Here is a 15,000-nt window from a genome sequence, read left to right on the forward strand (position 1 = left end):
TGGATTATTAAAATAGATATTCAATACCAATAGATATACCGTAATAATAGACCGCCATTTTTAAACACAAAAAGAATAGTTGTAATGATGTTATTGCTAAAAGGAATCACTGGAGGAATTTGTGGTTTAATGGCTTGCAGTGGTTTCCATTATTCATTATATGTACAGAATATCAGGTGATCCAGCACTTGGTTTTTTAGCGTTATCTGGTTTAGATGGTGTAGATCATATTGTGGCTATGAAATCGTAATGTGTACACAAGATGTAGTCGATTCGATCCCATTTTTTAATATGCTGTTTTCATCCTTTGTTTGTATTATATTATAATATTCTCTCTCCCTTTCTGTCTCAGCTCCAGTAGCGGTCTTGGGTCCGATGCGATCCGCTCGAGCCCCCGATAGTGAAGTGGTGAAATATTCCGTGTCTAACTCGGAGCACATCGTCCCCAGTCACAACATAAAGGACATCATTAAACAATACCAAACTCCCCCCGAGCCGCCGCAGCCGGAGACCAGGAGGTGTGGGATTTAACGCTCTTTCCCTCCGTACAGACCCTGTTTTCACCTTCACAGGATTCCTCCTACAGCTAAATAGATGTTCTTTGGATGTAGATTCGGATCCTAAATCGCTTCTGCGTTTCTGTATTGCAGGAGAGAAGGCAAAGTTTTTGCGAAAAGAATGAACCCGCATGATGAGGCATTGAACATTTTGAAGACACAGATGGACATTCCGCCTCCACCACAGGTAATAGCTCGTCCGTTCTGACTCTGGACTTTGGTTATGTGAATGCTGGATTGTGATTGGCTGGAAGTTCTGGATTTGCCAAAAGAGAGAGCGCATACCTGTATATTGATTGATCAGCTAATAGGTGTACATACAATAGAACTTACTTTATTACTCAAGGAAAGAAGTTCTAAGTATTTACTCATGATGCTGTGAGCGGCCATTTTGATTGAACATCTCTCCTGAGCTCTGAGGAACTTGAAAAGACTTCACATATAATGGAACACAGCTTATAAGTGTGTGTGTGTGTGTGTGTGTGTGTGTGTGTGTGTGTGTGTGTGTGTGTGTGTGTGTGTGTGTGTGTGATTGCAGAGAAGTGCTCCATCTTCTGTAACTGGACCCAGACAAACTGGTCTGAAACCATCACAGAGCACTAAAAAGCGAGCACCAGAACCACCATTGAAAATACCACCAGGTACCAAACACATGGCACACAAACACAAATCTCGTGTTTTATATCCTAATGGGGACCCAACAAATGTCCTCACAATGATAGGAATATCTGGAAAGTTAATCTTTCTCGGTCCTCTATAAAAAAATATTTTTCTTTTGTTTCTGAGGTCATTAATGATCTCAATGGAGGGTCCTCACAAGCACTGTGAACGTGTATGTGTGTTTGTGCAGTGTCCAGAGATGTGCCTGTAGAAACAGAAACCATTCAAACCTCACTTCACTTCAGCAGCGTAGACGAATACTACACCTACACTAACGTCCCGTGGAAGATCTACCTCAGGAAAGAGGTGCATCTCTTTTCTGGTGTAAAAGTCCTGTTTTTCTAGTACATGTATACAATCCCATTTTTTGGTGGGACACTGTTTAAAATGTAAATAACAGAATCTCTTAAACCCATAAGCCATGGGACGGGACCTTGACCTTAGTTAAAGTATTTACAGGAACTCAAGGACAGCGGCTAAGTAACACCTTCATGTTTGTTTGTTAAGAAATAAAATGCGGCAGGATTTTTTTGATGTTTACTGTTGAAATAAATTCAGGTCTCTCATTAGGTGTTTTACCCCAAGGACAGCTGGAACCATCCGCTTGTGTTGGACCTGATATTCAAACAGGTAAGAACAATAGCTGAACAAGGAGATTTCTTACTAATTTGTAGTAATATGAATAGTATTTCTGTTGCTGTGGACTGTTCCACATGTTTCCCATAAAACACACCGTTACTTTAGCCATTTATATGACACCAGTATTGAGACAAACGTAGTGACATGGACAAATCTAGCCCTAAACCCTAACCCAACAAAAATATTGGGACACCTGACTTTTCCAGCCAAATGTGCTTCTTCTCCAAACTGTTTGAGTGGAGCTCATTATAACAGCAAATGGTGACTAAATGTGAAATGGGAAGTTCAGAGAGATTCACATAGTGATCTTATGGTCAGGATCTTATAAATGATGATGATGATGATGATGATGATGATGGCTTCCATATTCATCCTTCTTGAACAGTGTTATGTTCCTTCTTGTAAAAAGAAAACGTCGGTTTAAAGGATTCCCTGAGTGAGGGTTCATCTACTTCGCTTAAACGGAAACTCGTGTTTTTCTTCCTCAGGTAGTGAATGACATGTTCTCAGAGGCTTGTGTGCGCATCACCACAGAGGAGAGGCTGAAGATGAAGGCCTTGTTTAGTACGTGAGACTGAACTCCAAATGTTTGGCTGCTTTAGCTACGGCTTTGTAAAAAATGTATATCAATAAAAATGTGTGTGTGATAGCGCAACACAAGATCGAGCACCACGCAAACGTTCAGGATGAAGGCGTGAAGAAGGCCGTGGTCTTGGCAGCCCGAGAGTCTTGGGGAATTTATTTTTCACGGCTTTTCCCTGCATCGGTGAGTATTTATAAATCAAGGGCTTGTTATTCTAGAAAAATAATCAGCAGTGAAGATTTCCTGTATAATTACCTCCACTCTTTTGGAAAGAGATTTGTGCTCATTTAGAGAAAAGGGTAAAATCATGTAGGTACTGGTGTTGGGTGAGGAGGCTTGCTGATCTCCGCTAATGTTTAAGCTGTTGGAGTTATCTCCTGGTGCTGTTTATCTTTCTATTTAACATTTTAAACATTTCCATGGCGCTAGGTGAAGTCATGAGGAAATGTGTATAATCGCTGTCTCACTCTGGATGGAACTGGGCGTTACTATGGTTACAGGTGTTTATAAACAGCATTCATTTAGATTCAACTGACAAACGCAAACTACCAACTCTCTGAACTCACACCTGAACGTCTAGCCAATCACAATCCACTATTCACAGCTGAACGTCCAGCCAATCACCATCCACTATTTACATCTGAACTCCTTCCAGCCAATCACAATCCACAAACACGATGTTATGATGCTGTGTGTGGTGGTGTGTACTGCAGGGCAGTGTGGGTACAGGAGTCCAGGTGTTGGGTGTGTCTCACTCTGGGATCACACTTCTGAAAACGGTTCACAGCAGCACCAAAGTTCAGGATTACTTCAAAGTTCTCAGAACATACAGGTATCATTCAGGTTCTAATCTGACCCCAGTGTGGAGCTCAGTGTGATCAGGCAGAGTGATGAGGTGGAAATCTTCCTTCCTTTCAGATACACCGACATCCTGTTCGTCACCATCCCGTCCCTGAACATGCTGGAGTTTAATCTCACGAGCGAAAAGCTGATCCTGTTCTCTCCTAAAGCGCCGCAGATCAAGCACATGGTGGATCTCTTCATCTCCCAGCTGAAGGAGGTCACGCTTGTTTTTCTTCACTCTGAAGTTCCTTTTCTAATAAAACGTTTCTGCTAAAAATGGAAAAAAGTTAGAACACAAAAAATGTGCAATTTTTAAGTAAAAAAAATCAGGTTGGTTTATTTTGATGGCTGCAACACGTGTCAGAAAAGTTGAGACAGAAGCAACAAAAGTCTGGAAAAAGTAAAGAAACAGGCGGAGAAACACGTAGTAACTAACGAGGATGATTGACAGCAGGTCAGTCAGATGATTGGGGTATAAAGAGTGTATCTTCGAGAGGCAGAGTCTTTTAGAAGTAAAGATGGGCGGAGCTTCACCAATCTGTGAAAGACTGCGACTACAAACTGTGGAACAATTTCAGAATAATGTTCAACATCAAATTGCATCTGGAGAAATCTCTGTGCACGAGGGGGAAATTCAGGATTAGATGTTTGTGATCTTTGGGTCCTCAGGCAGCAGTGATTTTAAATAGTGATGATTCTGTAATGGATTCACTGCATGGGATCATTAACACCTTCAGTAATCGTTATCTGTGAACACAGTTTGCCATGTCCTCCACAAATCCACAAATTCTCTCTCTCTATCTCTCTCTCTCTCTCTCTCTCTCTCTCTCTCTCCTCTCCTTCTCCCTCTCCCTCTCCCTCCAGGACTCGGAGTATGCTGTAGCTGAGAGGAACTTTGTGACTGAGGAGTTTGCCCTGCTCAGCTTCCACAAAGGAGACATCATCCGCTTACACCCCAAGGATGGCCTACAGGAGGGTAAGAGTCTGAAATACACACAAATACACCCTCACCCACATTTTATCTCATTACTCTGTTTGACTTTGTGGTGTGTGTGTGTGTGTGTGTGTGTGTGTGTGTGTGTGTGTGTGTGTGTGTGTGTGTACACTTTAAGGCCAGTTGTATGGATGTGTAGTGAAGAAAAAGGTCATCTACCTGGAGGACATAAACAGAGACACGACAGATTTCGGTAAACCGATTAAACATTGTCTACATCTCCTTGTGTGTAAAACTTTGGGAAGGTCACAGCAGAGGTTGTTAGTGTATCTGTGTGTAACCAGGACAGCTAGCATGCTTTGCTAATCCAATAAAAAAAAAATGTTTAAATCCAGGATGGAGGTTCGAGCCAGTGTTGAGTCGCAGCGGCGTTTTTCCTGCAGACTGCGTCATTCCAGTTTCGGCTCCAAATTTTCTGCTCTTGGACAAGCTAGGAAACATGACAACCAGGAACATCCAGGTGATGATGTTGTTGTTAATAATAATAATAATAATAATAATAATAATAACCAAAGAAACGGATGAAGAACTTGGTGTAAGAACCATGTGCCACCACTAGAGGGAGCCAGAAACAGCCAGAAACATTGCGATACCAGTTTCTGCCACCAGAGCGCACTAGTGCAAGACTAGTTAGTGTAGCATTCTGTTATATTGATTACACTTGACATCCATTTTCATGGATTCTTAAATGGAACCATCTATAAAAATCTCATTAAAAAACGATCGATGCTACTGATGATGATGAAACTGCAAAGAAGATCATGTTGTTCCAGATGATGAGTTCCTATCATCTGATTCAGATTTGGACATAAGACACACAGTCCAGTTGCAGTTGTCCCAGTGGTATTCACTGACAAAAAGTGGTTCATCATCTTCAACAGTGGAAATAAAACTGATGCAAGTTCTTGAACACCATCCCAACCAGTGCCTCGTCCATCCAGCTGTTCTGATGTTCAGACACCACATTCAACTAATTCAGTATAACAACACAAATGAATGCTCATTGTTTATGTACACAACTGGATGTTTAAGTCCCAGGAGTCCACTCCATGCAACAATTCATAATATATACCAATAAACGCTAAGCGACAGGTTTGTGCTGAATCCATCTCATCATCTTTTAGGACCATTTGGGGGATTTGGACCCTGAAACGAGTAGCAGTGTGTTTTTGGATGGTCAGTACACCATGGTGGAATTTGCCCGGAAATACTTTAGGAAGGGGGGAGGAGGCAAAAGGTTTGTACGCAAGTATGTGAGATATTTTTATATCAGAGATGAGGTTTATAAAGTGTTTTTTTCCCCTCATGTTGCTAGTGAGAAATCCAAGAAAGACCACGGTGGCAGAGATCCTGCAGAGATGATCAAATTCAGCAAGGTTGTATTAACAGATTAATACACAATACCTTTTACCTATCGTCTATACAATACATCCAATTTACAGTTATTGTAAGGGGGCGTGGCCATGCAGATTTATTTCTTAGGTCACATGTCCATGGCCTATAGTATGTACCGTGTGTAGGCTAAGCTTGCGCTAGGATTGATGCTAAATACCAATGTTGTAAAAACTTGTCTTCAGAACCCCATCCAGGAGTCACTGATCGAGTTCACCGAGGCCAACATGAACCGCGTCGCCACGGAAACGTTCCTGGGTAAGAAATCAGTTACTGCAGGACAACAATCTCGGTCCTAACTAGTCACAGAGACTTTTAAAGAGCTGCCATATCGCATGTATGCTTGTTTTAGCTCAGTCATGTGACATAGTGCATAACTTTAGAATTGGTTGGGTGGAAATTCGAGTCAGATGTGATGAACTTGAGAGTAATTGTGTGTGTGTGTGTGTGTGTGTGTGTGTGTGTGTGTGTGTGTTCAGCCATAATGAAGTTCATGGGTGATCATCCACTCCGAGGCCAATCTGAACATTTTGTCCTCTGCACCTTCTTAAAGGTAAAAATCTCCCACATTAAATCTTTTCTCATTACATATAAACACTTATTTCTTATCAGTGTATCTGTTTTCCACTTCCCCTCATACCACAGCAACCTGCATCAAGATATCTCTTAAGCTATGTCTACACTAATCTGGATCACTCTGAAAGCAGTAATTTTCCTCCAAAACAAAAAAAAAAAGAAAAGAAAAGAAAACGCTCCACACGGTCTTCTTTAAATGTTTCCCAGAAGATGCTGAAACGTCTGCGAACGCGTACAGCGCTGTACTGCGTGTGAGCAAAACGTGAGGCGCTTGGAGCTCCGTCGTCTGTTTACTTTCCGGCTCTTCAAAACGTCGCCGCTTTCTGATTTCTCCACTTTGGAAAGCCACATTTCCGTGGACGTGGCCTTTTTCTTGTATTTCCTATCAGAGCTATCAGCCCTCTTCTGCATACACATTCTCACGGATTGGTCCATGAGTCACTGTAATTGACACTCGATAAGCACAGCCTTGTTTTGATTTTATTTTTCTAACTTCCAGCCACAATCACACTCCAAACCACCACAAAGCACTTACAGAAAATCCACCATGTTATTATTGACACACTTTTGTAGGTTGTGTATGCAGATAATGTCTACCATCACAGTCTCCATCCATGCTATATAGAAAAACCTTGTGATTGGTCCCACATTTTCAGTCAGATCTGATCATTCCTTCTGCTTTGGTATAAAGAAAAACAATTTTTTATTGTTGATAACCTGAATGTATATATTGAGCTATAAAAGCGTAATCAGGTTCTTCTACATGTTTGATAGTTGGTTGGCGAGAACGGACTGATGCGAGACGAAGCGTACTGTCAAGTGCTCAAACAGATCACCGCCAACTCCAGTTCTAAACCGTAAGACACAACACTTTTTGCTTCTTTTCCTCCCTTAATTTAGACAACATTTCTTCATCCATGCAATATCTGGACACGTGACCTTTTTCCATTTATATGGCTCTTATTTATGAAAAAGTCCAGGCCATTGATTGCTTTGTTGAAATCGATGATATGCTCCTTGACTTTGTGATATCAGATCGAAAAGTAAATAATTATTACTCATCGATGGTCAGTTTATCAAATTTGGCCACCAAACCCACAAAGCTTTATATACAAATATCTGTTCCATGATGAGTAGAGGTGAGCTGGCGCCCTCTAGTGCCTAATAAGTGCTATTGCTTATAGAACAATGCTAACTATTGTCAAATACTTAGCATATAGTGTGTGTGTGTGTGTGTGTGTGTGTGTGTGTGTGTGTGTGTGTGTGTGTGTGTGTGTGTGTGCAGAGAGAGCAGTCTAAGAGGCTGGCGTCTATTCTACATTCTCACAGCATATTACTCGTGCTCGGACATCCTCCGTCCCTTCCTGCTGAAATTCTTGCAGGATGCATGCACAAACTCGGGGTCTCAGTTCCAGGGTACACACACACACACACACACACACACACACACACACACACACACACACACACACACATATATATATATATATATAAATGATAGGGGTGTAACTGTACATTTTCCGGTACCAGGCTTTCGGTTTCGTACAAGTGTGTATATAATAAAAAGTGTATTGCATTAATCAATTTTATTTAATATGAAATATTATTTGACATTATTTAACCAAGCACATCATTTTTTATTGTTTTAAAAATGGAAACCGAGGTACGTACCGAATCGTGAATTCTGCGTACCGTTACCCCCTTGTACAACCCACATGTATATACAGTATGTACATATACACACACACACACACACACACACACACACACACACTAGCTCTAATCTCTAACGCTTGTTCCACATCTTCAGGCATCGCTAAAGCCTGCGAGCAGAACCTGATGAAGACGACGCAGTGTGGTGGGAGGAGGGTGTGTCCCAGCAGCATGGAGCTCAAAGCCATCGTGGTCGGTAGAAACCATCCAGATACTATACCGAATATAATAATATTATGCTAGCGTGCTAACGATGCTAGTAACGTAGGCGATGATGCTAAAGTGCAAGAGCTTAAAATATGAAGTATGTAAAGCAATATATCATATTAAAGTAGACTTTTGTTCTTCTGTGTGGGTTCCTTCAGGCTGGTCGCAGTTCCAAAAGGCAGTGCTTCCTGTTTCCTGGAGGAATCGAGCGACATCTAAAGGTTAAAACCTGCACTGTACGTCTGCATCTTTCTTTTCCCTCAGTTTGTTTAGCAATTGTGTGTTTTTTAGCGTTATGGAGACAAGCGTATCTGCTTTGTAGGTGGCTTTAGACGTCATTGAGGAGTTGTGTTACGAGTTGGCTTTGCAAAGACTGGAGGCCATGAACGAGTACACCATCTTCCTCGTAACACACAGAGGTACGGGTGCAGACTTCTCACGCTGTACAGTCACAAACAGGGAAACAATAATCTGGTTCCAATTGCTCACGCGTTGTTTTCAGGTCAGAACGTGAGGCCGCTGAACAAACGGGAATACGTGTTGGACGTCAGCACCGAGGCGGAGACCGTAGACAGCAACTACAGCTTCTGGTTCAGACGCGTGATCTGGTCTCAGGCGCTCAAGTTCGACAACGAGCTCAGCGTCAGCGTGCACTACAACCAGGTAGGATTTCAGAGCCTCCTTCACATCTTCTACTTTCTCAGAGTCACTGTCTTCATTGTTCAGCAGTCAAATACAAAACGCAGATCATGAGTCTAACTGGAGCAGATGATTTTCTTCAGTAGGTCAGATTATCCTCCAAACCATAGGTGTGTTCACCTACGTCCTATACACACACACACACACACACACACACACACACATTTACACATTTCACATTCAGGTTTACTCATTTCCTCTGTCTGTGTGTGTGTGTGTGTGTGTGTGTGTGTGTGTGTGTGTGTGTGTGTGTGTTCAGGTTCTCCCTGACTATCTGAAGGGATTACTGATTGTGCTTCCTCCTGAAAAAGTCAGCGACCAGCAGCTTCATCAGATCGCTAAACTGGCGGCGTTGCAGCACAGAGCAAAGGACGTCGTCACGGCACCGAACGTGTACGCTTACAAAACCCCTCCACTTTATTATTATTATTATTATTATTATTATTATTATTATTATTACAGTCTATTGACTAATCAGAATGGAGAGTTTAATAGGACAGGGTTATAAGGCCATATAACTTATTCAACCACAAATCATTGTTGGGACTTCATTATAGAAACTGTGTGTGTGTGTGTGTGTGTGTGTGTGTGTGTGTGTGTGTTTAGTCATGAGCTGGCAGAATATGTTCCAGCGCAGTTGTTTATAAGACAGGGACCACAGCAGTGGATGCACCTACTTACACAACACACACACGCAGTCAAGAGCCTCAGCCCTCATCAGGCCAGATCACAGTTCCTGGGTACACACACACACACACACACACACACACACACACACACACACACACTAATAAAGGTATATATGATCTTATATACACACACACTACACACAACCTATACACACACTATAAATAGTATATATACACACAAACACACACACTACACTACATACACACTATACATACACACACTACATGCACAGCCTAAACATAGAACAGTATCCATACGAATTATACAATCCTGTGTGTGTGTGTGTGTGTGTGTGTGTGTGTGTGTGTGTGTGTGTGTGTGTGTTGTAGGATTGGTGTGTGCATTCCCCATGTTCGGCTCGTCCTTCTTCTACATCCTGAGCAGTAACGACAGCACAGTCTCCACCCCCTGCATCCTGGCTGTCAATCAAAACGGCCTCCACTTCCTGCACAGAGATTCTCATGTACGTCTCAAAACTCTATAAAAGCTTTAAATCCCGTTCCAGCACAGTCCTCATTCTACGCTGTTCTAGATCTTTTCTGCATGTATGCTTTTATCTAGAATTTCATTACTTGCCTTTTTCCTAGGACGTGTTGGTGAAGTTCCCTCTAAAGCTGGTCCAGTCGGCGTACACGCAGCGGCCCAGCGCCGGGAAGAGTTACCCTTACGTCGACGTTTTACTGGGAGACACGAACAACCACAGAACTACACAGTTACAGCTGGAACAGGTCTCACACTCACACACACACACACACACACACACACACACATATATATACACAAACATCGTTAGCAGATATTTGTTGTAATTTCAGAAACACACCACAGTGTAAAGACTGATGAGTGTAGCAGCATCTAAAAGAGTGAATTGACTTTACCCTGAAACCAGAGCCAATGGGAAAACGATTCAAAAACAAACGGGCAGTTGTTCAAACCTGTAACTGACCAATCACAGGATGGGGGCGGAGACAGGACGGAAACTGAAAAAAGCCACGTGTATGAAATCAGCCGACATTAAACGCAATCTGGAACGAGGATCTTCAACTTTTGTACATCATAAACCAGTTGAAAGCATGTTTGAAGTGTATTGAGTGACCCAGTGGTTCAGGACCTCTGACCTCTGACCTGGAACCTAACGCACACAAATACTTGGTTTTTCCAGACAAAAGCTCTGAACATAGTTTATGTAGAACATATTTGTGCAGTTCCTCAAAACAGGATTAAAATGTTTCCTGCTGATTCGGGAAACGTTACGAGCTTTGCTTCGAATCACCTCTTAAAGAAAACGTCTCAAGTTTCAGCTTCGTCTCAGTCCGAGGACAAGCTGCTGGAACCTTTTCCATAAATGATTAAATAAACCTGTACCTTCAGAACTGCTGAACTATAAACAGCTTTTGGTATTGTACAGGTGAATATTTACGCTCGATGGTTTGATATATTTGTATGTTTTTAGGGATTGGAGCTCTGCCGCGTCGTCGCCATGCACGTCGAGAATCTGCTGCTGCGGCAGGAAAAACGCCTCACTCTTCCTCCGAGCGAAATCACACTCCTGTAGCACACTCGAGCATCTCGCTACAGCGTGCAGGAGAACACCAACGAGAACATACAACACAATAAAACTAAAACTCATCTCGCTACAGCGTGCAGGAGAACACCAACGAGAACATTCAACACAATAAAACTAAAACTCATCTCGCTACAGCGTGCAGGAGAACACCAACGAGAACATACAACACAAAACTACAACTCATCTCGCTACAGCGTACAGGAGAACACCAACGAGAACATACAACACAATAAAACTAAAACTCATCTCGCTACAGCGTGCAGGAGAACACCAACGAACATACAACACAAAACTACAACTCATCTCGCTACAGCGTACAGGAGAACACCAACGAGAACATACAACACAAAACTACAACTCATCTCGCTACAGCGTGCAGGAGAACACCAACGAGAACATTCAACACAATAAAACTAAAACTCATCTCGCTACAGCGTGCAGGAGAACACCAACGACAACATACAACACAATAAAACTACAACTCATCTCGCTACAGCGTGCAGGAGAACACCAACGAGAACATACAACACAAAACTACAACTCATCTCGCTACAGCGTGCAGGAGAACACCAACGAGAACATACAACACAAAACTACAACTCATCTCACAGCGTGCAGGAGAACACCAACGACAACATACAACACAATAAAACTAAAACTCATCTCGCTACAGCGTGCAGGAGAACACCAACGACAACATACAACACAATAAAACTACAACTCATCTCGCACCAGGGACCTGCTGGAACTGGACCGGTTTCCATTCACTGAATGTAGAATTGGGATCATTTTGTAGGAAACGTGTAAATATCCTCTTGTTTAACACGTTTTAAAGCCGATTCGAGTGTGTGACTGTTTACACACAGAGTTACTCAGGAGATACAGAAATAAATAAATAAATAAAATGATTCTTTTCTCTTCAGGAAATTTGTATTAAATCGATGAAACTGTACACTGAGTTGTCAAATGGTTTTATTTGTGTAATTATGTGAGCGCACGCTGGACGCGTTGACGTGAGCTGTAAGCGTGAGCTTTTACACGTGAGCAATCAACAAAAGAATCATTTGTGTTTGTTATGTTCTGGAAAGTTCTCCGAACTTGCTACAGAATCGATTAGCGAACAGGACTGGGTCAAAATGGCATCTTTTTAATAAGGAAATAAAAGATTAAATTTGTGTCTGGCAAAGATGATAAATAGTTTTGTGTGAAACATCAAAGAAAATGCTACTAATATTTCATAGACACCTATAGATTTTAAATATTACTACTATGACTGCTGGTGGTGAGTGTAGCCAATCAGCATTAATAAAATTAACGAAGACATTCGTTACAATTTGACGTGTAATAATGGAAGAATTTTCATGGTTGCATTGGTTTCTCATTCTCACAGAGTCACAATCAGTTCATATGTGAGAGTTTCTATACAATCATATTTCAGTTTGCCTTCATTTCTAATCCCCAGTAAAAGTGTAATGTGGAGAAATGCTGAACCCCCCGAGTGATGTGAGGAGGTGAATATCTGCTGGAGATGATGTATGTGGAGGTGTGTGTGTGTGTGTGTGTGTGTGTGTGTGTGTGTGTGTTTCTGCTGGAGATGATGTATGTGGAGGTGCAGTTGTGGCTCCAGTGAAAGGAGACGTGTTGACTTGTGTTCGTTGTGTTTGTTGTGTTAGTGATGTTCATTCTGACTGTATGAGATCCTGTGTGTGATGCAGCTCTGATCTTCTGCACTTCTCTAGAATACTGATGATAATGATGATAGGATTAAGAGGTGGATTGTGGATTGGTTCAGGAAGAACATCACTGAGGGTCTCGGGGGAAAACAAACAAACTCATACTGGATACATATTTATTTTATATATATATATATATATATTATAAAGTTAGGTGTGGATCAGGCTGCGCACATTGCTGTCGAAATGAACACACTTATATCTCGAGTCAGTCCGGGCAGCGCGCTCGCGTGCGGGCGCATGCGCACTGCAGTAGGGTCACTGCTTACGGTAGGCGAGTTTACGCCGCTCGACGCGCCGTTTTATGGCACCGGTTCCGCCCCGGACTCAGTGTGTTTACTGTTTATATTATGATTATTAGCTGTATTATGTTCTGATGTATTATCCTGCACGACCAAGGAGCCTCGGGACAGACCGGAGAGACCGCGCTGTGTGAGCTGCTCCAGGCTACAGGCTCCGGTTTGTGTTGATGTGGTCAGAAGCTAATAAACGTCTTCACAGCAACAGAACTCATAATAATTCGGGTTAAACCAGGAATCTGTAAGTGTTGAGTGTAGACAGGAGGTTTAAATCCTCCGGTTTGGGGTTTATTTTATATATTTATATAGAGTTTGTGTAGCTAACAGTTAGCATACGGTGCAGATCCTCAGCGTGCCTGCAGTCACGTCTCATGTGCTGTGTTCAAGTGCCTAAGGAATGATGGTTAACTACAGATTCCCAACCTGAAGAAATCAGTGCAGAAGTTAATAAGTTATTAATAAGTGTTACAAAACGCTCGGTTTGTAGAAAAGGTCGGTGTTTGGTAAGTACGTTATTAATATATATATATATATATATATATATATATATATAAAAAATATCATGTATTCATGTTGATTGTTTTGATCGATGTAAATATTAATCATAAATAAAAATGTAATCTATGTCTGTATAAATTTAGGTGTATAAAACACTTTCAATTTTATTTATAACTTTTTATTGATTGAACAGGAATTGAAGGAGCGCTTGAACTCTGCACCGTCAGTGCCGCTGCTGGACCGCACGGGGGCGCCCGCGCGCAAACTACCATGGGCACATGAGCACGCTTTTCGCATCAACCAACCAAGTAAACAAACAAGCAAACGAAGATGTCCGCGAGTGGCTTCTCGGATTTGCGCGACAAGCTGAAGTCGATGACTCCCCACAGGGAGAACCGTAAGAGCCTCCCGGACGTCTGGTCCGAACACGGCGACGGCAAAAAACGCAAGCGACGTGACTCTGGGGACGAACGTGAGGAAGAGGAGGGGGAGGCGACCCGGGCATCTGTGGTGCACAAGGTGAAGAGCGGGATCACCCAGGCGCGTGTGTTCACGCCCGAGGAGTGCGCTCGTATCGAGGCTCAGATCGACGAGGTGGTGGTACGAGGGGACCGCGGGCTGTACCGGGAGCACACGGTGGACCGCGCACCGCTGCGTAACAAGTATTTCTTCGGCGAGGGCTACACGTACGGCGCCCAGCTGGAGAAACGCGGCCCTGGCCAGGAGCGCCTCTACTCCAAGGGGGAGGTGGACGAGATCCCGGGCTGGGTGCACGAGCTCGTCATCGAGCCCCTGGTGGCACAGGGGATCATCCCCGACGGCTTTGTGAACAGTGCCGTGATCAACGACTACCAGCCGGGCGGCTGCATCGTGTCCCACGTGGACCCCATCCACATCTTCGAGCGGCCCATCGTGTCCGTCTCCTTCTTCAGCGACAGCGCCCTCTGCTTCGGCTGCAAGTTCCAGTTCAAACCCATCCGTGTGTCCGAGCCCGTGCTGTGCCTCCCTGTGCACCGCGGCAGTGTCACCTTACTCAGGTGTGCAGGGATCTCGCCTCACACACACACACACACACACACACACACACATATACATATATACTTACACACACACACACACACACACTCTCACACACACATCTATACATACATACATACATATACACACACACACTGTCACCTTACTCAGGTGTGCAGGGATCTCTCACACACACACACACACACACACACACACACACACACACATATCCATATACATACATACACACACAGTGTCACCTTACTCAGGTGGGCAGGGATCTCTCTCACTCACACACACACACACACACACACACACACACACACACACACA

General features: G+C 43.0%; 2 protein-coding genes across 4 annotated transcripts in view; both read left to right on the top strand.

The window, feature by feature from the left end:
• Nucleotides 1-11,596, top strand: part of myo15ab (myosin XVAb) — a 38,264-nt gene extending 26,668 nt beyond the window's left edge. Inside the window, exons 40-66 of the mRNA XM_046837279.1 lie at nt 353-518; nt 651-758; nt 1,098-1,198; nt 1,408-1,523; nt 1,788-1,847; nt 2,345-2,420; nt 2,507-2,622; nt 3,153-3,271; nt 3,358-3,499; nt 4,147-4,258; nt 4,395-4,469; nt 4,612-4,736; nt 5,401-5,529; nt 5,596-5,652; nt 5,854-5,926; nt 6,148-6,221; nt 7,019-7,101; nt 7,530-7,660; nt 8,055-8,149; nt 8,323-8,400; nt 8,487-8,583; nt 8,667-8,827; nt 9,123-9,256; nt 9,470-9,603; nt 9,883-10,016; nt 10,141-10,281; nt 11,007-11,596. Coding sequence (XP_046693235.1) covers nt 353-518; nt 651-758; nt 1,098-1,198; nt 1,408-1,523; nt 1,788-1,847; nt 2,345-2,420; nt 2,507-2,622; nt 3,153-3,271; nt 3,358-3,499; nt 4,147-4,258; nt 4,395-4,469; nt 4,612-4,736; nt 5,401-5,529; nt 5,596-5,652; nt 5,854-5,926; nt 6,148-6,221; nt 7,019-7,101; nt 7,530-7,660; nt 8,055-8,149; nt 8,323-8,400; nt 8,487-8,583; nt 8,667-8,827; nt 9,123-9,256; nt 9,470-9,603; nt 9,883-10,016; nt 10,141-10,281; nt 11,007-11,108 — 2,939 coding nt within the window. The 3' untranslated portion in view covers nt 11,109-11,596. The remainder of the gene's footprint in view (nt 1-352; nt 519-650; nt 759-1,097; nt 1,199-1,407; nt 1,524-1,787; nt 1,848-2,344; nt 2,421-2,506; nt 2,623-3,152; nt 3,272-3,357; nt 3,500-4,146; nt 4,259-4,394; nt 4,470-4,611; nt 4,737-5,400; nt 5,530-5,595; nt 5,653-5,853; nt 5,927-6,147; nt 6,222-7,018; nt 7,102-7,529; nt 7,661-8,054; nt 8,150-8,322; nt 8,401-8,486; nt 8,584-8,666; nt 8,828-9,122; nt 9,257-9,469; nt 9,604-9,882; nt 10,017-10,140; nt 10,282-11,006) is intronic.
• Nucleotides 11,597-13,092: 1,496 nt separating this feature from the next.
• alkbh5 (alkB homolog 5, RNA demethylase) overlaps nt 13,093-15,000 on the top strand; it is a 7,496-nt gene continuing 5,588 nt past the window's right edge. The window contains exons 1-3 of one of the 3 annotated variants that reach the window (XM_046837888.1): nt 13,093-13,393; nt 13,496-13,655; nt 13,844-14,687. In XM_046837888.1, the coding sequence (XP_046693844.1) occupies nt 13,981-14,687 (707 nt within the window). In that variant the 5' untranslated portion in view covers nt 13,093-13,393; nt 13,496-13,655; nt 13,844-13,980. The remainder of the gene's footprint in view (nt 13,394-13,495; nt 13,656-13,843; nt 14,688-15,000) is intronic. The other 2 variants (XM_046837890.1, XM_046837891.1) reach the window with 2 other exon arrangements.

Source organism: Silurus meridionalis, chromosome 24 (genome assembly GCF_014805685.1).
Source record: "Silurus meridionalis isolate SWU-2019-XX chromosome 24, ASM1480568v1, whole genome shotgun sequence".
NCBI classification, from domain to species: domain Eukaryota; kingdom Metazoa; phylum Chordata; class Actinopteri; order Siluriformes; family Siluridae; genus Silurus; species Silurus meridionalis.